Source organism: Euprymna scolopes, chromosome 8 (assembly GCF_053919585.1).
Source record: "Euprymna scolopes isolate OS-2025 chromosome 8, ASM5391958v1, whole genome shotgun sequence".
In the NCBI taxonomy this organism is placed as follows: domain Eukaryota; kingdom Metazoa; phylum Mollusca; class Cephalopoda; order Sepiida; family Sepiolidae; genus Euprymna; species Euprymna scolopes.
Window position 1 is genome coordinate 144,850,056 of NC_136489.1, and position 27,371 is coordinate 144,877,426.

General features: G+C 33.9%; 1 protein-coding gene across 1 annotated transcript in view; it reads right to left on the reverse strand.

Moving 5' to 3' along the window:
• Nucleotides 1-27,371, reverse strand: part of LOC145283810 (dedicator of cytokinesis protein 1-like) — a 346,462-nt gene that overhangs the window by 231,196 nt on the left and 87,895 nt on the right. The window contains exon 2 of the mRNA XM_080132895.1: nucleotides 5,586-5,669. Coding sequence (XP_079989021.1) covers nucleotides 5,586-5,669 — 84 coding nt within the window. The remainder of the gene's footprint in view (nucleotides 1-5,585; nucleotides 5,670-27,371) is intronic.

Below are 27,371 nucleotides of genomic sequence, written 5' to 3' on the forward strand. Positions count from 1 at the left end.
TGGCATTCTATCTGTAAAAAAATCGATATTATTCCAAGATCATTTGTTTTAAAATAAAATCCTTTATTCTCTATTTAGCAGGAAAGAGTTAATATTGCTTTTAAAAAAATGATGAAAAAAAAATTATACAAATGAGAAATGTTCAACACTTTCAAATCATCATCGTCATGGCTTTCTTAATTACATTAATTATGGAAGCCATGATAATGATTCTAAATGTTAAACACTTCTCATTTATGTAAGTTTTTTTTTTATCATTCTTTTAAAGCAATTTCAACAACACTTACAAAAATACAAGAAAAAAGATAGTAAAGAAAGTTTTTAATCAAATATTAATATTTCTCAAACATTTTTATTTTTTACTGGCACATCAACAGTTTCGTGTGTAGATATATTTTTCACAGACAAGGAAAGATAAACGTTGTTATCTAGTGGCCATGTATTATCTAAACATAACACGAGTAATTACTAAATGATATTATTTAATATTTCCGCTTTTTTAAATAATAGGTTATAAAGATTGTAACAAAAATTTGTTGAATGAGATTTTTAAAGGTTTGTTTATTTGTATACTTTTTTATTTAAAATTTTAAGATTTGTTTTAAAATACTCCTGTATTTTGTTGTTTTATGTAAAAAAAAACTAAAGTGCTTCTTGCATTTGATTAATTTACAATAATATTCTTTACAACTTACTTTATTCTACAATGTATTTGCAGGATCGTTATTTCTTTATTAATAAAACTATCAGACAATATCTAATATGTGCATATTTTTCTTACTTATATGTAACTTTTGATATATACGTACAATTATTATTTTATCTATTTACTATCAATTGAATATTTATTGAAATCAAAAATAGAATAAGAAAAACTAAAACAATTTTTTACAATTCTGTTTGAAATTAAAATGGAAAGATGACTATATTTTTAATGGTCACCATGGCAATGTATACATGTGAAAATAACATTAAAATTTACATTGTTTTATTTTTATAGTAAAAAGTTTGCATTAAAAAATGCTAGCATCAAAACAAAACATTCCAATTTGAAAAAAAAAATTCATTGAAATACAATTTTCAATATTTTGTATGGCAACCTTTATTTTTAACTAGCAGTCTGCCCGGCATTGCTCAGTCAAAAAATATGCCTAAATATGGTATTTTGATTAATGCAGATTTCATAATCCAATATACAATAATGATTTAAAAAGTTTAAAAAGTTAAAAAAAACACTTGTGTGTCACCACCGAAAATCAAAAACAAAGCATTTAGCTTATGATTTACTTTTTCCTTTGATGTTAATGCCTGAGCTATGTATAAAGACATGTTTGCACAAGGCTAAAAATAAAAGCATGAACCAATAGCTATTATGTTACCATGCATATTCATAACGCCGCTGTTCGACCTGCACCTGGCAAATTTCATTTTCACTTTTGCACCGATTTTCCCCGGCTAAAACCCAAATATAAACTTTTGCATGAGTTTGAATACTCTATATATCAACTTTCATATCTGTAGACCAAAAATTGTAGGAGGAGTTTGGTAGGCAAATTTTTTAAACAAATATATACATGCACACATTTATCTATATATCTATAAAAGTGAACGTGTCTGTGTCTGTGTCTGTCCGTCTCTGTTTGTGTACATTTTCATACGCAATAACTGTCAACTTTTAGTCTACAGACTCGAAATTTGATGTACAGGGTACTGAGATTTGGGAAAATCTATGTGATCGGTTTTCAGCAAGAAATTTGGCTGTTAAGAGGTCAAAGTTCAATGATTTGACCTTTGAAAACTCTACCAAACTCCTTCAACAATTTTGGGTCCAAACACTTGAAATTTTAGATATAGGTTCCTTGGACATGGATCTAACTTAATAACTTGATTTGAGCCTAAAACCAAAAATTTTAAGGGATCATAATAGGGGTCAAAATTAAAAAAATTGACCGTTTTTTTTTTTGTTTTGTTTTTTTTTTTTTGGCTCAGCATACACCTCCAAACACCCAGGCAACGCCGGGCACCCATGCTAGCATATCTATAAAAGTGAACATGTCTGTGTGTCTACATTTCCCTATGTAATAACTGGCAATTTTAAGTCTACAGACGCGAAATTTGATATACAGGGTACTGAGATTTGGGAAAATCTTTGTGATCCGTTTTCGGACAGAAATTTGGCTGTTAAGGGGTCAAAGTACAATGATTTGACCTTTGAGAACTCTACCAAACTCCTCCAACAATTTTGGGTCTAAACGCTTGAAATTTTAGATATAGGTTCCTTGGAGATGGATCTAACTTAATAACTTGATTGAGCCCAAAACAGTAAATATTAAGGGGTCAAAGTTAAAAAAGATTTGACCTCTGCGGTCTCTACCAAATTACTCAGACAATTTCTGGTTTAAACATTTGAAATTTTACATGAAGGGTATTCAGAGGTAGGGAAAGCTTTTTAATCAGCTTGGGGTGAAAATTTTTATTAACCAATGTATGTATGCATGTCTGCCTAAAACTTTCGACAGAGGCAACAGATTTTACCAAGATCAGTATCGTTTTGAAGTTTGACCTTCAGACCACAAATATTGAAAAATTGGCTAAAAACATTAATATCTTCACCTTGAGCACTTTTTCTACAGGAAGGGGGAGGGGGTCGCTTTTTCGCCGATATTTTTGAAAGTCATCCTCTACTTTCGAGCCTTAATTTAAACATAAGTCGCTTCCGGTTTGGCGGTTGTCGTAACAGCAACGACGTCAGGTTTTTTTCCCCGTTCTTTTCCTCTTTCGCGGTATGGGTTCGAGCCTGCCTTCCTACTACCACTTTTTTTTTTTTTTTTTTTGCTCAACAGACATCCAAACGCCGGGCTGAAATGCTAGTGAATATATATAGAAAGAGGTTTGGGTTTACTATAACCGTTTTATGCAAATATTACGCAAGTATAAATCATGTAGAATATCTGCATGAATTGTCTGTATTTTTGAGATGAGGTTACTTTTTACTGCCTTCATTCAGGATTGAACTCAGCACCTTTGGGTAACTGTAAACTTTGATACAACGTCTAGGACCACTCGGCCATATGTCACTAGGACAATTCTTAGTTGATTTTTGTTAATGTTAAACCTATGTTGTTATTCAAGGTTTTCTCTCTCTATCAGAGGTGTCCAAATTGCATTCAGCTCTATGCTTGGTTTGCTCAGTAGGTTGTCATGTCCGAGCATGTGAGCTGTTTCTTTAAGTTTTCTCACTTTCCAGTTCGAGACTCCTAACAAACAGTTCCCCAGTTCGATACAAAACACCTGATGAAGGCCGGAGGGCAAAACGGCCGAAACGTTGTGACGATAACAACCAAGATGAGGAAGTCAGTCCGACAATCTCAATCAATCTGCATATAATTACATGTAATAGTTAACTAAAGATGATCATCCCATAAGAAACCTGAAACGACTAATAGGGAATTAAAACGAATGTTTAAAAGAATATGCAGATTAGCTAGATCTTTTGCAGATGAAGTTGTATTTTCTTTTTACATAAATAGAAAAAAAGGGGTTTTAATATGAATATCAATACACAAAACATCACCAAATTTACAGGAGTATCATTTTTAGTACAATCTGTAATTTACATTTCCAAATTTAGAATAAACAAACATGATAATTATTTTTAAGGTGTTTAATACTTTTCTCTAATAAATTTATGACATATATATTGAATTATAACATATTTAATAGTTAGCATGAATAAAATAGAAAAAAAAACTCAGGGGAAAATAATCCTAAAACATTCTAAACAACCAACTCAAAAATAATGTGCGAATTCAAGATAAATTCTTTCCAATTAGAAATTTTTGCAACAAACGTATTGCCTATTCATTATACAATAATTGTAGTAGTCATACAAAATGATGGCATGTTAAAAAAAATTTATGATTTGCTATAACTGTGAATTTGAAACATTCAAATGTCAGCACATTTTACTTTACTAACTATGACATTTGTAATTTGTTTGAATGTACAAAATTAAATGTTTGCAAAGACATTGCTTGAAAAATAGTGAATAAGTATATATTAGGTTGAGAAGAAAGTTTTTGCAGAATTTTTAATTTTGATTTCAAATGATGAATTTACAAATACGTTTTTATTATAATACTTTTACTTTATATATCATTTTAAAGAGCGTTTTTCGCTGACTAATCATTTAAATTACAATCATTTAAACTACAATCATTTTGAAACAATTATGTCTTCTTTTTAGAACGTTGAATACAAGATGGAAAAAAGATGAAACAGTTCGCAATATCAATAAAGCGTTTGACCCGGGAACCACTACAGAACACATAGCACAATAGTGGTTTAACAAATTTCATGTTTCATTTTATACTAATTTTTGTTTTAATTTATGTTAGATATAAATAAAAATAAATACTAAAATTAAGTTAATGTGGTAGGTATTACAAACCAGTCAATTTAATGTGCATTACTAGTGAAATGTATTGAAATAACTTCCATTTTAACTTAAAAGTTAAAATGGAAGTAAATTTCAATACATTTTACATGCACTCATTTATTTTTAGGTTATTCTAATAAAATTTGAATGTAAAGAAATTTTTTCTTCTCTTCATATGTTTCTCATGTGTCATGCACAGTTTGTTTTTCAAAGTTAATATTTTCATTAACAGACAATTTATTTTACAATGTTAGTGTTTTTCATTTTCATGTGCACAAATATTGTGTCCATCTATATAAAAACAGCCTCATCATAAAGAAAATAGACTACTCATCAATATGGTATGCTTAGCATTTTAAATTTTCTTTGATACAAAAAAAATCCAAGTTTGCTCTATTTTGAAATTGGATTGTCGTTTATTTTTATCTGAGTGTTTTTATTGATTTATTATTAAAAAAAAAATCTAGTTTGATCTTTACATTGCTATGAATCATATTGTGAAGATTCAATGTGTTGTTGAAATGAATCTTATATGAAGAATTATAGTTGTATTACCCTGTCATTTTGGTACTTTTGTTTTTTGTTTTTTCAAGAATGATTTGGACCAATGCTGGCTTGATTCAATAATTATTTCTCCAATTATTATTTTTCATTTACTATAAAATCACATTACATTGTACTTGTATTTTTAGTTATACACTTTAAAATTTGGCTTCTCAACTAATAGCACACAAAATGACAAATTTTCTCATTTCCAACAAACTTTGAATGGTCATGTCAGTGGCTAACTACATTATCAAAATAAATTTATTTTTATTGTTAATGTTTTTGCAAAGATCTAAATGTTCAAATTTAAGATTTTTAGATATAATAAAAACAATTTTGTTTGGGAGACCTATTAGTAGTGACAGAGTGAAAATATATTTATCAATAAGCCTAGAATTGATCAATTCTACATCTAAGAAAGTCAAGATTTCACCAAAATGATAGAAATGTTTATGCTTGAAATAAAAATATTTCAATACAAATGACCTGAACATAATTTATTAGTAATTTGTAACCACCTGCTAAATGAATATCAGAACAGATTTTTTTAAACAAAATGTATTTCAGCTACTGAAAAACAATCAATTCATCAAATACTTACCATCTGTTTCTTCTTCGATGCATACAGTTTCTCCAAGACTTAGGGCTAATCTCTGTTCATTATCTTCACAGTAACTGTAAATTGCTAAAGGTAGAAAGAAAAATAAGTGATAAGTCATTGTATTGTACAAGGTTATGCAACAACAACAAAAATGAAAACATCTAAAATGCAAGATATTTTTATAATAAAAAATAAAAGAAATTACAAATTTTTGTTTAGCATTTCCATTTCTTAAGTTATTCATTCTCTTGTATATGATTAATTATCTATTCTTGTTTAATTAGGCCACTATTTCAGTTTGTGGTTCTTATTGAAACAATTAACTTTTGAAATACAACCTGATCCACAGATTTCAATTTTGACCATCAACCTCTTAAAAAATTACGAAAGAAGTATGAATAAGACTTTGGATCTTTGTTCTAATTTTTTAACTCCTTATTTTTCTTGCTTTCTTTTCTTGAATGTCAAACCTAAACAACAGAAAACAAAGAAATTTGTGAAGTTCAGAATTTGAAGTAAATTAATCGTGCATTTTTGTTTTGATAAATTTTATGAAATAATTGTTAGATTTGTGTTTCTTATTAGCATTTCATTTTGCATGATATGCCATAAATGAAAATTTTAATGAAATTATTTTCATGATAAAGCTAAACAAAAAGAGCAGATAACATGTTTTTTTGTTTTTTTTACAGGCTCTTGGAGAGAATGAATATAAAAAAAGAAAAACAATTTGCAAATGACATTTACAAGACAGCATTTTTTTGTCCAATAAAAAAAACAATGGAAACTAATTTAGGATGCCAAAAACTAATTTTCAAGAAATGATATAATCGCTGGGATCCATGCCAAGAGAGATGCCATTCATTTTGCATCTTTAACTATTATGTAAATCAATTTCAAACGGGAGCGTTACAGAAGAAAATCATTTAATCTTGATCGTATATAAAATGGTAAGGTGTTTGGAAAAACACCTACGTGTAACAGATTGAATAACAGATTTAAAAAAATATTATTGTAGATTAGAGCCCATAACTAAATAACTCGCTCTCCCTAAACGAAATGTTATTTAGTTTTTTAGTTGACTAGCATGGGTGCTCGGCGTTGCCCAGGTGTTTGGAGGTGTGTGTTGAGCAAAAAAAAAGTGGTAGTAGGAAGGCAGGCTCAAACCCATACCGTGAAGGAGGAAAAGAACAAGGAAAAACGTGACGTCTTTACTGTTACGACAACCGCCAAACTGGAAGTGACGTAGGTTTAAATTAAGGCTAGATAATCGAAAAGAGGAGATGACTTTCGACAATATCAGCGAGAAAAGCGACCCCTCCTGTAGAAAAGTATCCAGTTGAGGGTGAAGAAATTAATGTTTTTAGCCAATTTTTCGGTATTTGTCATCTGAACGGTCGAGCTTTAAAAACGATACTGATCTTGTGAAAATCCATTGCCTCTGTCGCAAGTTTTAGGCAGACATGCAAACATACATACATACATTTATATATTGGTAGCTCAGATTTTCAACCCAAACCGATTAAAAATCTTGCCCTATCTCTGAATACCCTTTTATGTAAAATGTCAAATGTTTAGACTAGAAATTTTCTGAGTAATTTGCTAGAGACCGCAGAGGTCAAATTTTTTTAACTTTGACCCCTATTATGACCCCCTTAATATTTACTGTTTTGGGCTCAAATCAAGTTATTAAGTTAGATCCATATCCAAGGAACCTATATCTAAAATTTCAAGTGTTTAGACCCAAAATTGTTGGAGGAGTTTGGTAGAGTTCTCAAAGGTAAAATCGTTGAACTTTGACCCCTTAACAGCCGAATTTCTGGCCGAAAACGGATTACAAAGATTTTCCCAAATCTCAGTACCCTATATATCAAATTTCGCGTCTGTAGACTGAAAATTGACAGAGTTATTTCGTATGAAAATGTACACAGACAGACACGTTCACTTTATATATATATATATATATATATATATATATATATATATAAGAGAGAGAGAGATGATTACATGTGAACAACTTGAAAAATGTTGGACTAAAAAAAATAAGTTTTAAAAATAATTACTAATAATAATTATAATAATAACAACCGTGTAGAAAAAGTGCTGCTGCTGCTGCTACTACTACTACTACTAATAATAATAATACTAATAATAATAATAATACTAATAATAATAATACTAATACTACTACTAATAATAATAATACTAATAAAAATACTAATAATAATACTACTACTAATAATAATAATACTAATAAAAATACTACTACTACTAATAATAATAATAATAATAATAATACTAATAATAATAATAATAATAATAATAATTCCAGTGGACATTTTACTCTTCAATGCCAAAATTAATCATCAATAGATTACATAGAAACGGTTAACTGTAAAAATGACTTGCAAATTTTGGTGATTAGTTTATATAGATTTTGCAAGCAATGATGAGGCAAAATAATAAACTTTTATCTATTTGCTGTCTGAATTGTGATTTTTTTTTTTTTTTTTTTTTTTACAAATATTTTTTTTTTTCTGGATAATTATTACTATTATCCACATAAATTATTTTTGAGGAAATCTTATGAAATTATTTAAAAAATATTTATTTTGTTTTACCTATGCAGTTATGGCCTGTTTGTGTTAAAAATTAATATGTAATATAAACCATAAGCCTTTTAAGTGCATGTAAATATCGATTCTGAACAAAGTAGCCATGTTTGTTTAATCATTCATGCGCTACTTTGCACATAATCGATACTTACACGAACATAAAAGGTTAATAAGTTTTAACACAAATAGGTCGCAAAGGAGTATGTAAAAAATTTGTTTTTGACTAATATCCGAAGTGTATTTTCTTTAAGAAATTATGTAGATAAAATGTCAGAAACTACGAGTAGAGATAAGTGTGTGTCAGAAACAAAAAATTAATTCTAACGTTACCTCGAAGTCCTGGTTGAAACTACTTTTTCTTCTTGATTGTTGGGAGTTTGGTTTTTGTTACACAGACTTAAGGTTAGTCGTAGGTTTAATGAAGAGTATGTTTTCTTTTCTAAGAAAAACAGATTATAAAAGCAAACATTGTTTTTTAAAAATGTATCGGTCAACAACGGTTATGCAAATAGGTCAGAAATGGATAGTTAGAGCAAGAAATTTTCTTTGATTAATATTGTGATATTAGTATCTTTCCTTTTAAAAAAAAAAACGGGGGTGGGGGTAATAATAATAGGTTTGGAATAGTCTTAACGAAAAGACAAGAAAAAATCGTTGCCATGGTAGAAGTATAAGATGTTTTAGTTTCTGATCTAAAATAGCATTCGATTATCGAAGAACAGAAAAAAATTACATATGACGGCGAAATAGTGTAATGAAACACAAATTGGAGGGTGATGATGTAAGCAAATGTGCCTTGAAAAAGATAGGTTTATGTGTAACAAAAATATTACTAAAAGGTAAAAGTGTCATTTGCTGTGAAAAAAAAACATGATGAAGTAAAAATTTTAAAAAATGACTATGAAAGAAAATATGTTTGTGTGATTTGTCTCTAGGAAAGTATATATGATGGGGACACAACCGTAATAACCAAATGTACCCAGTGGCACCCAGGGAAGAAAGGTTGTTACAGAAATTGCATGAAGAGAAAAAATAGAAAAGAAAGAAAATGTATGCAAACAGTAACGAATAATGAATGTGATAATAAACGATCAGACCATTCTATTATTTAGTCAATTATAGAAAGTATAAAAAAATCTTTGGAATAACTAAATCAAATCACCACAAATGCCAAAGAGCGATTCGCATTTACACCATAAAAGTATAGCTGATAAGAGTGAATAGCAGTTCAGAAAAAAAACTAAATATTGACGGTGGTATAAAGAAAAAATATCCTCTGAAGATTATTTCCCCAATGTAAGGTGGTGGTAGTGTCAGTAGATTTTTGTGTGTGAATAAAAGTTACTCCAACTTCCTGTATGTATGACTATTTTAGGAGAATTATAAAATTTGGAAAAAATGTAGAACTTACTTACAGTGAATAATATTTTCTGCAAACCACATCAAGAATGACCTTAAAGTGTGAGCATAGTCAAGTTTTATAAATTATTTACAGAGCTCTAATGAAGCCGTTTTCAGGACTGCCAGCAACCATTGTAAGAAAGTAATAAGGAACGCAAGAGAGTTGTATGCTCAATCTGTTAAGTCCAAAATAGCTGAGCAGCGGCTTGGTTCCCACCAGTTTTGGCAAATAGCAAACAGAATCCTGAACAGAAGCGTGTGCTCCATCCCAACTATTATCAATGGACCTGAGGTAATCTCGTCAGCATCAGACAAAGCCAAACTCTTTGTCAAGAACTTAGCAGCTAATTCTACCCTTTGTGACCAAGACCGCCAACCCCCAATATTTCCTCCTGTATCAGAAAACACGCTATGTGATATACGTATATCTGTACGTGATGTTGCGAAGCTAATCAAAAACCTTGATTCGAGTAAAGCAACTGGCCCTGACGGTATTCCAATTATAGTACTCAAAAAACTTCAACCTGAACTAGCGCCCATACTTACAAAACTGTTTAAACGTTGTCTTAAGGAGAATAGTTTCCCATCTCCCTGGAAAATCTCATCAGTATGCCCTGTATTTAAGAATTCAGGTGATCGCTCATCCCCCTCTCAGTACAGGCCAATAAGTCTCCTGTGCGTCATGAGTAAGTTGCTAGAATCTGTGTTAAATACAGAAGTAATCAAACATCTCAACAAAAATAACCTTCTTAGTGACACTCAATATGGTTTCCGTTCTGCTAGATCTACAGCAGATGTCCTTACAGTTATATCGCATAGGATTAGCAAATCTCTCGACGGTGGCAATCTTTCTAGGGCAATTGCTCTTGACATATCTAAAGCCTTTGATAGGGTATGGCATAAAGGTTTACTTCATAAGATCGCTAGCTATGGTATAGCTGGAAAAGTCTTCTCAATTATTAAATCATTTCTTTCTGATAGGTTCATAAGAGTAGTAGTTGAGGGGCAAAAATCAGAAGCTCACAGTATTAATGCCGATGTCCCTCAGGGATCCATCCTGGGCCCAACTCTTTTCCTGATCTACATTAATGATCTTCCAAATCATATCCTTACATCATTTGTAGACATCTATGCTGACGACACTACCATTTATGGTACCACATCTAAGACAGTAAACGACCAAGTTCTCTCCAATTCTCTCTCCTCTGATCTTGAGCACGTAGTACAATGGGGAAAGGAGTGGCTGGTTACTTTTAATGCATCTAAAACCAAGCTTCTCTCTTTACATCATCAACATTCTAATCCACATTTGTCATCAATTGAAATGAATGGCTCTCGTCTTCAGGAGGCCTCAAGTTTTGACAAGCTTCTGGGCTTGACCATTACTCCTGATCTTAAATGGAACACGTATATCAAATCTGTTGCCAAGGCCGCTGGAAAAATGGTGGGATCTTTCTATCGATCCGATAGATATCTCACTGCTGATGCTATTCTCTATCTATATAAGAGCCAGGTACGTCCAAGGATGGAATACTGTTGCCACATCTGGGCAGGAGCTGCTAGAAAAGACTTGGCCTGCCTTGATAGAGTTCAAAATAGACTTCGTAGCCTCGTAGGAGATGTCCTTTTCTCCTCCTTGCAACCTCTATCTCACAGAAGAGATGTTGCGAGTTTGTCTCTGATGTATCGTTATTTTCATGGAAAGTGTTCAACTGAGCTTCAATCTATGGTCCCCCCTCACCAAACTTTCACAAGAAACACTCGTCTAGCTGTAAACACTATCAATAATTTCCCCCACTCTTTATCTGTGCCTAAACCTAAACGTAGATTCCATGAACAAAGCTTCTTTCTTAGAACTGCACGCCTGTGGAATTGTCTTCCGTTTTCCTGCTTTCCGGCTGACTACAATATGGTTGTGTTCAAGTCTAAAGTAAATAAGTTCTTGATGAGCCGTTCCATATAAGTTATCAAATTTACCAAATTTTCATTAGTAATGATTACTATATTGACCAATTTCTACTGTACACTCTTTAACCCTTATCCTTGAGTGGCCTCTGGGCCTTGATAATGTGGTGATGCCTATGTAAAAAAAAAAATAAATAAATAAATAAATTATATTCATCTGTTTTACATACTAGTATGTGCTGAACGGTGTGATTAACAGCAGAGGGGTTATTTCTTAATTACTTCAGGTCCATTGATGATGGTAGGGATAGAGGACATGCTTCTGTTCAAGACCCTGTTTGTTATTTGCCAAAATGTGTGGGAATCAAGCTGCTGTTCAGCTACTTTTAACTTGACGTACTGAGCATACGAATCTCTTGCATGTTTTTATTATTTTTTCAATGATTGTTGGCAGTCCTAAAGGTGGCTTTTGTTTCACAACATCTATTACGTTAAAAACAATGGAAATACGGATTTCTGTGCGCAATGGCAGCAGTACATTCTGGACTGAACCATAGCTGGCTGTTGAGCTTTTGTTGAGAATTTCTTAGAGAGTATGAAGCGTTCTATACTAATAATTAACCATTCAGTCAAGTCAGATACTATAGAGGACACATTGTTTCCGAATATGAAGTATATCTGATATAAATGTTCAGAAGTTATCCCAATCAGCCATAGAATATTGATATAGAGTACGATGGAGAGGTACATCTGAGAACTTATTATGTTTTGTTTTTATCTTATCTAAGACAATTAAGTGATCGGAAGATCCTAATGGAGACAGAATGAAGGATGAGCACATTTTGGGACAAGTTGTGATAAAAAGATCAAGGAGACTTGCATATTGTCTGTTGGAGTCAGGCATACATGTGAGTTTGTGAACAATTTGTGTTAGGTCGTAGGCAATTGAGAAATCATGGCAGTAGCTTCCCTCATCACCCGTCTTGTTTGAGAGGATTAGCCATTCAACATTGTGAACATTAAAGTCTCTGCAGACGTGAATGTTCACAAAGGGATGGGTAGACAGAATGTGGTTAAATTTTCTCAGATAAACTCTCAATGATAGTAACTCCGCTGTTATGAGGGCGATAAAAGGCAAATATGAATGTGGTGCTGTGAGCAAGTGGATGATGTATGTTCCCTGGACTTGTTGCTATATTGAATATTCAATTCTTTTTACAGATGGTCCAATGTCACATTGTATAGTAGTCGTCCACCAGCAGAACTCTACAACCGGATGTAAAGAGGCTCACACTTTCCACTGCACCTGCACTTGTTGCTGAAATCGTTTATCTTCGTAAAAGCATTGGTGATCAAGTCTTCATCTTGGCCAGCAATAATCATCCTTTTCTGATCATAATAGAGTGATCCTCTTTTGAGTAAGTCAACAGAACTTTCATGATCTATATATTCCTGGGAAAGTTTTTTTAGAAAATATTTGGCACATTCTTGGCTGGCCCATTCTTCCACTTCTCTACTATGGAAAATCTTGGTGCATTTTATGCAACTCTTTTGGGCTATTTTCATGGTATGCTTGTTTGGTGTTTTTGTTTGATTTGTGACAGACTTGTTCAAAATTTTGGGCCAGTTAATTTTGTGATAGTGGTTGTTTTACTAGCTCTTATTTCTTGATGTACCATCATAAGTTTTAAGTTCCAAGAGTTCGTCAGATATTGGCCAGTGCTCACAATAGTTATTCAATGTTGATGGTTAATTCCTGAGAAATTCATACCTTCTGTTCCTTTGAACAGATACAGCCTCGTTAGACACTGCACATTTACTCTGTACAGTGCCAACATTTTTCTTGCTCTAGTGTCTAATTTATAAAGCTTCTGTGCCCAGTCTATAATGTTAAAGTTGTATGATATCACTGGCATGGCAAATTGGTTAATAGTTATTTTGTTTTTAAGTTATTTTACAGATTTTTTTTTTTTACATGGCGTACATATTCTCTGCCAATCTTGGCCTGTTTAATTGAAACATTTTATTCATTGCCATTTGCAGTGTTCCTCCTCTTATAATTTCATTTTACTTCAGTTAAAGTTCTCAGAAATATAGAGATCAAGTGTTAGCCCACACACCTAATACTTGATCTCTATATGATTAGATGCACAGATATTCGAATATTCAATTAAAGTTCTCCTTTACTTTGCAAAACGCTAAGTTTGTAAAGAAGGTGGAAACGAGTTTCTTCTCCTCGATTAATAATTTAAATATGTTATAATTTACATTTCTTGTGATTTCTTGGTCTTACTGGATTCCAGGACAAGAGTTCCTCTTGTTTGGTGGCATATCCAGCTTTGTTTTTAGTGGAATATTGTATACCATTTCAAACCTGATACAGATGTGCACTCTTTACCTTATGGGTTGCTAGCCTTTGAAGAAGATTATATATGTATATAAACTTGGATCAAGTAAAGTAAGTATGGGGGCAAATTCTGGTTGAAGCTTTTTCAACACTATAATTGAAATACCGTCAGGGCCAGTTACTTTACTGGAATCAAATTCTTGATTAGCTTGGCGACCTCACGCACAGAGATTTGTATGTTGCATAGCGTGTTGTCTGTTATAGGAGGGAATTACGAGGAGTTGATGGCTTTGGTCGCAAAGGGTAGAATTAGCTGTAAAGTTCTTGACAAATAGTTTGGCTTTGTCTGATGCTGACGAGATGACCTCAGGTCCATTGATAATGGTTGGGATAGAATGCACGCTTCTATTCAGGATCCTGTTTGCTATTTGCCAAAACTGGTGGGAACCAAGCCACTGCTCAGCTACTTTAGATTTAACGGACTGAGCATATAGCTCTCTTGCATTTTTTATTACTCTTTTAGAGTGGTTGCTGGCAGTCCTGAAAGCAGCTTTAGTCTCAGAACATCTATTACATTGGTAGCTATGGAAAAAGTGATTTCTGTGCGCGATGGCAGCAGCACATTCTGGGGATAACCATGGCTGGCTATTAGGTCTTTGTTGGAATTTTTTGGATGGTATGAATCGGTCTATACCTCAGTCGGGTCTGATACTATAAAGGACACATCCTTTTTAAACATGGACTGCAGAGGTAGATCAGATATAAATGTACGTAAGCTATTGCAGTCAGCCATAGAGTATCGATATACTGGACGGTGGAAGGGTACGCCTGACGACTTGTTGCATTTCATTTTATCTTAACAAATACAACCTCGCTAGTAATTTACGGTCTTTTGACCAGATTTTTGAACGATCCTCTCCCCCTGTTGCCAATGTTCATTTTGAAAAGTATCGGCTGAAAGACGTCTTAATAGTGTTTTCTTTTTTCTACCTCACCTCTTATTTACCCCCTTTTCTCTAATTATATTTTTAAACATTGAATTAGAGCTAAGGAGAAAAAGAAATAAAATAGAAAAAATATTTTAGAAGTGTATTTTGGTTTCCTTTCTTTGGTAAATTTTTCTTCTTTAATAATATATGGTTAAATTATTTAAAAAAAACAAAAAAACCCTCAACTATTTATAATGGTACTGCATATATAAAATTATATACCCATAAAAATCTTTCGAATAATTTTAATATATAACAAAAATAGCATTTGACATTCTATTAAATTATATAGGTCTTTAAAATATATATTTAGAAATGTTTTAATTAGATTACACTTATAATAGTTTTAAAAAAATAAATATTTAAATTAACTCAATATATAAAAGTAAGACTTCCAATATTCAGTCACCTTTTAAATGGTTTCTCTAAAATTTGTACATTTCAGGTATAAAACATAGCGTTACCTTCCATGTAATCAAGAAGTTACCACTCTAACATTTTTTAAATAATGACAGTACAAATGTGCAAAGCAGAACACCAAGTCACATTTTAATCATATTAACAGCAAATTCATTCTTGTTTTTAATAGAAAAGTCAAAATTTAAAACTTCAGAACAAATCAGCAAATATTTTGTACAATTCGTTTCTAAAATCCATGTCTGATAATCAAACATTCCTCTCATACGAAACCTTAAAAAGTAATGATTTCATTAAAAAATAATGAACATCTACACAAGTACAAAGAAAATATGACCAACAATTTACAGGAAAAGTGAACAATGGGCATTTAATAATTATTTTTTTTTATTTTATTTTATTTATTTATTTTTTTTTTTACAAGGTAGTCACCACTTATCAAGGCCCGGAAGCAACTCTGGGATAAGGGTTATTGTGTGTACAGTGCATTAGTTTTGGAGATCTGATAAAGTGTCTTACTTAAGGAGGCGGTTCATCAGGAATTTGTTCACATTGGACTTGAAGACATCCAGGTTGTAGTCAGGTGGGAAACAGGTAACCGGAACAGAGTTCCACAGGCGTGCAGTTCTAAGAAAGAAGCTTTGTTCATGGAATCTACATTTTGATTTTAGCACAGATAAGGAATGGGGAAAATTTTTGACAGTGGTTTCAACTAGACGGGTGTTTCTCGTGAAAGATTGGCGAGGGGGGACCAGAGATTGGAGTTCAGACGAGCACCTGCCATGGTAGTAGCAATAAAACAAAGACAGGCTCGCAATGTCTCTCCTGTGGGAGAGAGGTTGCAGAGAAGAGAAAAGGGCATCACCCACTAAGCCACAAACTCTATTTTGTACACTGTCAAGGCAGGATAGGCTGTTTTTAGCAGCTCCTGCCCAGATGTGGCAGCAGTACTCCATTCTTGGACGTACTTGGCCTTTATACAGATAGAGAATTGCATCAGAGGTGAGATATCTTCTGGAGCGGTAGAAGGATCCTACCATTTTTCCAGCGATCTTGGCAACTGACTTGAAGTACGTATTCCATTTCAGGTCAAGAGTAAAGGTCAAGCCCAGAAGCTTATCAAAACATGGAGCTTCTCCTAGACAAGAGCCACCCATATCAATTGATGCCAGATGGGGATCAGAGCGTTGATGATTTAAAGATAGGAGCTTGGTTTTAGATGTATTAAAAGTAACCACCACCTCCTCCCCCACTGTACCACGTGCTCAAGATCAGAGGACAGAATCTGAGGAACGTCATCATTTACGACCTTTGATGTGCTGCCATAGATGGTTGTGTCATCAGCATAGATGTCAACGAATGATTTAAGTATGTGTTTTGGGAGATCATTGATGTAGATCAGGAAGAGAGTTGGGTTCAGGATGGACCCCTGAGGGACTCCAGCATTAATACTGTGGGCTTCTGATTTCTGCCCATCAACCACTACTCTTATGAGCCTATCAGAGAGATATGATTTAATGATCGAGAAAACATTTCCAGTGATACCGTAGCTGGAAATCTTGTGAAGTAGGCCCTCATGCCATACCTTATCAAAGGCCTTTGATATGTCAAGAGCAATTGCCCTAGAGAGGAAGCCTTTGTCGAGATATTCGCTAATCCTATGAGATATAGCAGCACATCTGCTGTAGAAGGAAACCATATTGCGTGTCACTAAGAAGGTTATTTGTGCTGACTTCGTTTACTACTTCTCTATTTAATATGGATTCCAGCAGCTTACTCATGACACACAGGAGACTTATTGGTCTGTACTGAGAGAGAGAGGACTTATCACCCGAGTTCTTTAATACAGGGCATACTGGTGAGGTCGGAAGATCCCAGAGGAGACCAAAAGGAACTTGAACATAGCTCAGGGGACGTTGTGAGAAAAAGGTCTAGAAGGCTAGCATACTGACCGGAAGCATCGGGCACTCGGGTGGGTTTGTGGACAATCTGGGTGAGGTCATAGGCAATGGCAAAATCATGACAGAACCTCCCCTCATCATCTTCCTTGTTAGAGTGGGTCAGCCATTCCACATTGTGGACATTGAAGTCACCACAAATGTGGATGTTAGCTGAAGGGTGAGCAGACAGGATGTGGTCAATTTTTTCAGATATGCTCTTAAGGATAGTAACTCCGCTGTTGTGGGGGCGATAGAGAGCGAATATAAATGCAGTGGTGTAAGCAAGTGCAACCCGGAAGCACATATAAGGTAAATTAGGGTCTTCTCTGGAGATATCCCTACCACACGAAAAGCCATCTTTAATGTAAGCATATATTCCATGTACATGGCGATCTTGGGGGTCAGATTTAGATGTTAAGTTAGAGTATCCTTTAATTATGAATTCGAGGGAAGTGGTTGGTCTAATGCCAGTTTCACTTAGGAAGAATATGTCTGGTTTCGTCTCCTGTAATTGGGTTTCAACCTCTGGAAGGTTGGAACGTAGACCCCTGATGTTGGAGAAGGAGACATGGTAGTAGGGATCTATGTTGGAAGGTGGGGTTCTAGGTTTACACGTGTTATTTTTCTGGAGGTATTTCATGTTGAGGATTGTGATTTGTGGAACAAGTCAACAGACTTGCTTAGAGCAGAACAGAGAGGGAAGGTAAGAGTGAAAAGGCGAGGAAGATTTTTTTTTTTTTTTGTCGCCATGATAAGGTAAAGCCGTAACAATTACCCACTAGTATGGCATTGAGAGGCCCCACTCGAAACTACTGCATGGTCCAGAGTCCATTCACCAAATGGCAATACAGCAGCCCCAGTACTTTGCACCTGCTGATAGGACGGCCTCCTTAGTGGTTAATCCAAGGTTCGGGTCCCTGACTATCAGGCGGATAACGTCAGCCCAGATGAAATGTTTACCTCCAGCACTCTTAATAGTGACATGGCTACAAGGATAAACATAGGAACAGAAAATTTCCAGCATCTCAGGCTACTGTTCACGAAGTACTGTTGTCCTGTAGAGCAGCTTTTCCTTCACCCTTTGTCAGAAACATCACTCATTGGAAATGAGGACTGCGGGACAAATAGAAGGAAGTGAGAGTAACGAGAACTGCCGATAACGCATCCACAATGCGTTGTCTACTATCCATTATTAAAAAAAAAATGGGGGGGGTGTAAGGACTTATTAATATTTACTTAGTATAAGTCTGTCGCTTTAATTTGAAATCTCAGATATTTGGAGATAGATTCCCCTCCCATAATTACGAATGAAAAGATGGAATAAATATAAGTTACTGTAATTTCCATTTAAGAGTTCATTTTTTTTTCTTCTTCCCAAGAGATACTTCAATTATCAGTAGCAACGTCTGAACTATAACTACTAGAAGTTACACTTCATCATAAACTAAAATCTATTTCTTTTTCACTGACTGCAAAGAAAATTCTGAACTAGAACTGTCTACATATAATGTTACTTTATTTCAAAAATGTTAAAACAACTATGAACCTACAGAGGACACATTGAAACTCTACTTTAATTTGTTCAACTTATTGAATTTCAATAATATACTCAATAAGTTATTTCTTACACAAACTATACTTCACACAAACCTTGTTTGTTTTTGGTTGATCATTATTTGAACAAATTGCTCATGTTTGACTTTTCTTTCTTAAAATAATATCCATGTTATTGATTTTAAAGTCACAATGTTAGGATATCATCTAGTGTAGAATCCATTTAAGGTATCTTTTTAAAAAATCTTTAATGTGACAAAAAGCTACTTGTAATTACTTAATAACTTAAACTGATAACTAATTGTCCCTAAAACATATTTAAAGTGTTAGAATACCTCAGTTATGATATTTCATTCAAATTGATTGAGCATGGCTGTCTTGTTTGCTTGGTTGGTGGTGTGTGCAGAGGGTGTATTTTGTTTATAAACTGGTTAAATTTGTAAAATACAATTGAAATTTCTTATATTATGAAAACAATATAAGAAATTTCAATTGTATTCCATGATGGTTGTGTTGTATAATAATAAGTAAAAATATCAACTGTTTTGTGAATTTGATGTTGAGTTTTTGTAAGAGAAGGTTTGTACATGTCAATTTTTGATGTGAAAACTTGGCAAACATAATAAGAACAAAGATGAAAGGATTTTGATATAAGAAAGATTAAGGATTAGAAAAGCTCATGCCCACACCTCACCACTTATGTTGACAAAGAAGAAACATAAAACCAAGATTATATTTGAGGCTGAAAGAGATACAATAGGGTTTCTATTATGGGACTAATTTTATGTATTTATTGGCAAATGTTTGGTGAAATATAAAACACAATCATGAGCTTTCAATCATTGTTTTGCTTGAAGTATCTTTAATACCCAAATGAGTGTAATCTTCTTAAGAAAGCGTTTAGCAACTTTTATGATTTGCCCTTTAAGAAAATGAAAGAAAAAAAGAAACTTATGTTCAAAATGACTACTCAAGGTTTATTTAAGAAATGATATGAATTTGTAATAAAATATTACAAATTAGGCATTACGTCATAAAAGTGGGAGAAGCCTAAGTGATTATGTAAAAAATTATCAGTTGTAAATAAACTTTATATGCTTCAAACTATTTATTTGGGAATCGATAAAGGTATTCTATCTAATCTTTGAAACCAGGGATGCAAAGTCAAATGTTATAAAGTTCAGACTCTCAGAATTGCAAAAAATTCAAACTCTTAGCATTTTGATGAGTATGAGTGAAAGACTCCATTTCTGAAATCCTGATAAAAACAATACTAAGAGTCTTCAGTTGGTTCATTTCATTGGTTTTGACACTCTCTAAATGATAAAACTCTGATTTGGATTTTCATAAAGCTTTCGACAACTCTGAGACAAATTATATTTAATCAAATTATAGAAAATAATCGATGAAATAATACAAAATAGTCGCTCCATTGTCAGATAAAATTTGAATCAGAAGACAAGTTTAAAAAATAAAAAGAATTTCACACTTGCAGAAAAGAAATAAACAAGAGAGGATCTTTCTTTCAAACATGTTTCATCTAAATAACTGAAATAAAAAAAAAAAAATTTCCATCCCTACTATATTACCAAAGCAAGTTGTGCTTCTGATACAATGTAATATTTTGTAATGTCGTACATATAGTAGACTGCAAATACACAGTTTCTTCTTAATTTGCATACTCTGGGACATACAGTTGTAATTTTGCATTGTCATATTTTCTTTTATCTATACATAACATTTTCAATGATAGAAGGTCTGGTGTAGCTAAGATATGGAGAGCAGATACTACACTTTGATCTTAGCCAAAAGGCAAAGGAACTATAAAAATGCTTTTTATGGCTAGACATTTTTAAATAAATGGAAAAAAGATTTAATCTATTATTTTATTATCTTTTAATGGGGTGAGTAGTGTAGTATCGATTCTTTCATCATAAGACCGTCCTCCCAGGAATTACCTTTTACATTTTAAAGTAGTAGAAGCATTCCTCCTAAGTTACATCCTCATTTCAGGGATGGGTTAATGTAGTATATGTTCTGTTGCCATGAGTATATTCCAAGGAACTACCTTCTCTATTTTTATTTTGGTGTCAAGCGCTTTTATTTCTTCTTTACTTTTGATTACACTACCAATTAAACATCCATCTCAAATCCAAGTGTTATCATACCATCCCTCCAAAAAACAGTTTTATATTTACATCATGGGATCTGTGTTCGTGCTAAACAACAAGGAAAATATTTTTTTTTTTTTTTTTACTTCAGTGAAATTTATCACATCTTTTTTTTAGCAAAAACTACCTAATTCCCTCATAATTTCATGGTGAACATTTGGGTCCGAAAGTAAAAATAAAATATTTAACTCATTTCAAACAATTTGGTCCAAATGAATATACATAGAACTTTTACATAAGAATTTCACATTATTTCTTCAATTTTAAACACAAGCTTAAAACTAATGATTAAAGCTAAGACAACAGCATATTCTTTTCATTCTTGAGTGTGTATCCATTGATATCTTATAATCTTTAGATAAAGTGATGAGGTTCTTTATATTTAATTTATTTCGTTTAAAGAAAAAATTACAATTAAAAAAATTCCAATATAAAATTAAAACATTTAAAAAAGTAAAATCTCCAAAAGACAAAACAAATTTAGGCACAAGGCCCTATAAGATCTGAGGAGGGAGTGTTGCAGGGTCTTTGTAACTAAAGTAAAAATGGAGTCCGTGACGACTTTACTCTTGACTGGCAACATTTACCACAATACCTCATTCACTCTGTGGAATCTGAAGCTAACTAATGAAAACCCCAGCGTTTTTACAAAAAGGATATATATATACAATTTCTTTATGTGCGTGTGTGTGTGCGCATTTTTTTCTTTTTTTTATATATTAAACAATGTGTGTGTGTGTGTGTGTGTGTGAAAAAAGTTCAATTCATTGGAAAAAATAAAGAGTTCTTGAATTTGGAAGAAAAATAGTTTGTGTTGGGGAGTGGGAAATATAGAAAAAATGTACAAAAAATAAAATTGCCTAGTGCATTGTTAGTAAGGTCCCTCCCTGAGCTAATCTAAGTAGTCAGATCGCCTACTGTTTTCCGGGGTACCGAAAACAAGCGGGGAGATCCCTAATGGGGATTGGGAAGACTTCATATCGGGTGTTGGGAGTAAAATAAATCGATTGTTAAAAACAACAGGGGGGAATATATTAGGTGGCGACCTTCGAGTAGGGGTTGATCAGGGGATGATAAAACAAAAAGATAGGAGGGGGGTAGTGGTAGGGTAGCCTTGGAAGGTTCTCTAGTGCCAAAAAACAAAAAATTGAGGGACAGGATCTCATTTGTACCACCAGTCAAGAGTCTCTTTACTTTTTATTTGTCTAACCTAGCGGGATGGGCTCCGTAGGACCCAGTACCGCATGTGCCATGCCTATGGTGGTAACACGAATTCAAACTTGGCGCCTCGTCGGATGCACAAGCTAGCGTCATGCACCCACCTCTTGTCAAAGGCCACTCGAGGCAACCTCTTCCAATCGCATCTGATCTTTACTTTAAGCAGATGTTTAAAGTAGACTATCAGATCCCGATCCGGAACAGATATCCCTTCGCGGACTCGCTTGAGGCGTGTGATCCATATGACCATCCTCGCTACTGCTAGTATCGCTAGAAAAACCATTCTTTTCTCCCTAGGCAGCGGCGGATCAATGTTCTCCACAAAATATGATTCGTCGAGTTCAAGCCAGCGCTTGGCATCGATGCGAGCCGTTACCTCGTTGACGTACCCTAGGAGGGTCTTGAGCCTGCTACAGTGGAAAAAGGCATGACCGGCCGTTTCTCTCATGTCTTCGTCGCAGCGCAGGCAGTAGACCCGGGTTTCTTCATTGTAAAGGTTGAGTTCCTCAAGGAGGGGCAGTGCATTCCGGACAAGTCGCTAGGTAAGGGAAAATTCCGAATTTGTAAGAAAGTCCCGTCCCGGCGCCCAACTCCACTGGGAGCGGACCTCCTCCAACGACATCCCCGTCCGTTTCACTAGCGGTTCCTTTTTGCTACGGCTCACTAGCTCCCGATAAAGTCTGTTCCTAGACTGTTCAAGGACACTGGTCCCCGGCAACACTCTAAGTGCGGACCGGCATTCGGTGTAGAATGTTTGTTCCCCCCTCGGTCTCCGCCGTGCTTCGACCGAGGGGTCAGGTGTGAGATTGGAAAACGAGCTTTCAACCGCAGTGACCCATGGAACATCTACGTACAATGAACGGCTCAGGAAGGCCAACCTCTCTGCGTGCTTGTGACACAGGAGATCGGGCAGTCCCAAGCCTCCCTCGCTTGGATTTCGAACACAGACCTCTCTGCAAACATAATGCTTACCCTCGTTCCACAAGAGTGTGTCAAGGTGCTCCTGTAAGCTGATTCGTCGTTTTGCAGGGAGGGGAAGTACAGACAGACGGTAAAGGATGAGCGGAAAAACATATGTAGCACACGCCTCCGCCCGACCTTTCAAGGACAATTTCCTTCGAACCCAAGTCTTAACAGAGGATTCGACCTTGGCCTCTATTTCCGACAGAATATGCTGTTGTCATAGCCCTACTAATGATGCAACTCTTATATATTAATGACTGACTATGCCTACCAATAGTACAAACATAATTTATATCCAAGAGAATGTGCAAATAACATTAAAATAAATATAAGAAAATGTCTTTCATTCCTAAAATACATTGCCGAGAATCGATGAGTAAACCTGAAACTCTTATTAACATTTGTATTTTTAAATTTTTAATTTTCTAACAACATTTTACTTCAATTGTATTTCCTTTTTATGTATGTCAGACTTAAACAGAGACCTCACAATAACGGTCTCACTCGATCAAAATGAAATATATTAGGTTGGTGCAAAAAACAATATCGTTTTCTTACATATTTTAATTTTATATATGATTTCTGAATTAATTCATTGATATGTATATATAGAGCCATGTTATATATCATTTTGAAGTGTGTTTTTTTTGCTCTGTTGAATCGTCTTATTCGTTACCGTTCTCAATCTTTTCATTCATTTTTTTGCAGGCTTTTCGACAACATGGACAAAATTCAAATCTGCACGATTTCCTTGTTCATACTAGGCCGAAAAGCTGCCAAGACAGCATTGCATTTGGTCCAAGAATCACTAATGAACGTGTGACAACAGTGATTCAAGAAATTTCACAATGGTGATGAGAGCCTCGAAGATGAAGATGGTTGTGGCCGGTCGTCTGCAGTTAATAACGAACATTTGAAAGCCTTAATTGAAGCAGATCTTTGCAAAAGCACACGAAAAGTGCTGTTGAACTCAAGATCGACCACTCAACAGTCATTCGCCATTTAAAGCAAATAGGAAAATCAAAAAAGTTGGATAAATGGATGCCGCATGAATTAAACGATCATCAAAAAAATCTTCTATGCTTGTTCTGCACAACAAAAACGACCCATTTCTTGAGCAAATTGTGATGAAAAGTGGATCCTTTACAACGCCTGGTGATGTTCGGATCTCAGAGAAGTTCAACAATACTTCCCAAAGCTAAAATTGCACCAAAAAAAGGTCCTGGTGACTGTTTAGTAGCCTGCGGACGGTCTCATCCATCACAGCTCCTTGAATTCGAACTAAACAATTACAGTGGAGAAGTACTCCCGACAAATTGACAAAATGTGCCTGAGATTGGTCAATATAAAGAAGAGATCAATTCTCCTCCATAACAACACTCGCCCGCATGTTGTTCAACTGTTCCTGCAGAATTTGAACGAATTGGGCTACGACACTGCCTCATCCGCTATATTTGCCGGACCTCTCGCTCACCGATTATCATTTTTTCAAGCATCACGACAACTTACTGCGTGAAAAATTCTTTAAAAACCAAGATGAGGCCGAATCGGCCTTCATCGCTTCCAGAACTCCGGATTTCTATGCTAATGGGATAAATAAACTTGTTTCTCATTGGCAAAAATGCGTCAATTCTAATGGTTCTATTTTCGATTAATAAAGTTTATTATGAAATATGATATTTGAAGTTAAACGTCAAAAAAAATGATATTATTTTTGTACCAACCTAATACTTACCTAAGGAACCTGGATGGATAATGTGATTTCAGAATATATATTGTTATGAGGGATCTATTTTCCAAACCCTAAGAGAAATATATGAACAGACATGAACTACAATATATATATATATATATATACACACACACACGAGGGGATCAAAGAAGTATTGAGGGATTCTTTAAATCGAGACTTACAGAGATAATAAAAAGTTTGACACTTAAGGTAGAGCTTAGATACCTAAGGAAAATATATACTATTTATTTATCAATTCAATAAGAAAGATAGATCGATGAGAGGAGGGGTTATTTCCTCACACACACACACACACACACACACACACACACATATATATATTAATGGAGATGGGCATAAAATATGCTTAAATATGACATTTTAATTTGTCCAGATTTCATACATCTATATATATATAAAAGCGAAAATGTGTATGTATGTTTGTATGTATGTATGTATGTGTGTCAGCTAAAAACTTTCGACAGACAGAACAAAAATTCACAAACTCGGTATCATATTGAAGCTCCATCCTTCACTCGAAAAATATCGAAAAATTGGCCAAAAACGTTCATTTTTTTCACCTCGAAATTGACAATTTTCGACAGGGGGAGGTCAACAAAAATAGTCTTCTCGTGACGACGACTGGTTCTACGCATCCGTCAGATGACGTCATGACCTGAAAAACTGACTAAATTTCATGTACGTCGCGTTAGCTCAGTTGATTAGCGCGTTGGTTTATTATCTAAACGTTTTGGGTTTGAATCGTGGTGTGAGATGTCTTTTCTTTTTTTTTTCGATTTTTTAAATTTAAATATTGAACCAGTGTTATTTAAGCCATTTTTCACATAACATCGTTTTTCTGGGGTTTTTTTTTTTTTTTTACTTCACTTATACACCCCCGACCACACACCCAAAACCACCCGGGTACCCACCGATTTTATAAATTTTAATATCGAAACAGGCTTATTTAAGCCATTTTTCACGTGTTCGTTTTTCTGTTTTCATCGTTCGTTTGTCTTACGTTAGTTTTTTTTGTGTTTTTTTTTTCAATGTTTTGATTACCCCCCCCCCGCTTAAGTTTTAACGTTGTTTTCTTTTTTTTACTTTGCTTATAACAAACAAACCTGGTCATTGACGTCGTCGTCATCGTCATTGTAACGCTCAACGACTTCCGTGCGTGCACTTGTCAATTTGGTTCTTACTTAAATAAATTCAAACATCTTTCAGTAATTCATTTTGGCTGGCCGATTTTATTTTCAAACTTCGAGTTCGATCCTACCAACTTTTACCCCCCTCCCCCAGTTTCTTTTTTATTTAACACCACACACACCTCCAAACACCCGGGCAACGACGGGTACCCCCGCTAGTATTATTATAAAGTTGCGATTTCAAAAGTAAATAAAAAAGTATTTGGGTGCCATCAGTTATAATCGAAACCGAAACTGTAGCATTTAAACCTGGTGATGTAATTACTGTACCAACGTGACACGCATATGAATTGATTAAAAATTAAAAATAAACTAAGATATATATATAACGATTTCTTTTTCAATTTTTGATCCCATAAAAAAAACTATTTTAATCAGCTAAAGACCCATAAAAGAACGGGCCCTAAAAAATCCAATTATTTGAGGCCCCTAGCGCCGCTCTATAACTTTTAGTTTTGGAGGAGATAAAAAATATGGAGGTAGACAGACATATAGCCTTTCATATATTAGATTAACATATATTTCATATATTAGATTAACAGCTCAAAATCCTATATATCACTCGATATCGCAGGATAAATTCATAAATACATTGAATTTTAATAGCTATTTTTACAGGTACACAAAACATATTTCTTGTAAATTATTTTAGTGATCAATGAGGCAAACATTTATTTCATTAGTACTTACACACACACACACACACTAGCAGGCCACAAAGCATTACCCAGTCATAAAATATGCTTAAATATGATATTTTTATTAATTCAGGTTTCCTATTTATTATATTATTTTGGACCCAATACATACTAATGATTTAAAAAGTTAAAAAAAATTTTTTTTTTTTAAAAGACTGGTGCGTCATCACCGAGAATCAAAACCAAAACGTTTAGCTTATGATTTACTTACTGACAGAGGAGTTTGGTAAGCAAAACTTTTTAAACAAATATGCATACATATATATAGAAAGAGGTTTTTATAACTTTTTTACCAAATATTACGCAAGCATAAATCATGTACAATATCTGCATGAATATAATGACATGTAATAGTTAACTAAAGATGATCATTCCATAAGCAAACCGGAAAAAACTAAACTAAATGAATGTTTAAAAGAATGTGTAAATTAGCTAAATCTTTTGCAGATGAAGGCAATTCAATGACCCATATATAAACAAAGTTGTATTTTCTTTTTAAATAAATAGAAAAAGGAGTTTTTAATATGAATATTAATACACAAAAAAATCACATATTTATAGGAGTATGGATACTCGCAACAAGAAAATAGAATAACTCAATAAACTCCTGGCCCCAACATTGAACTTT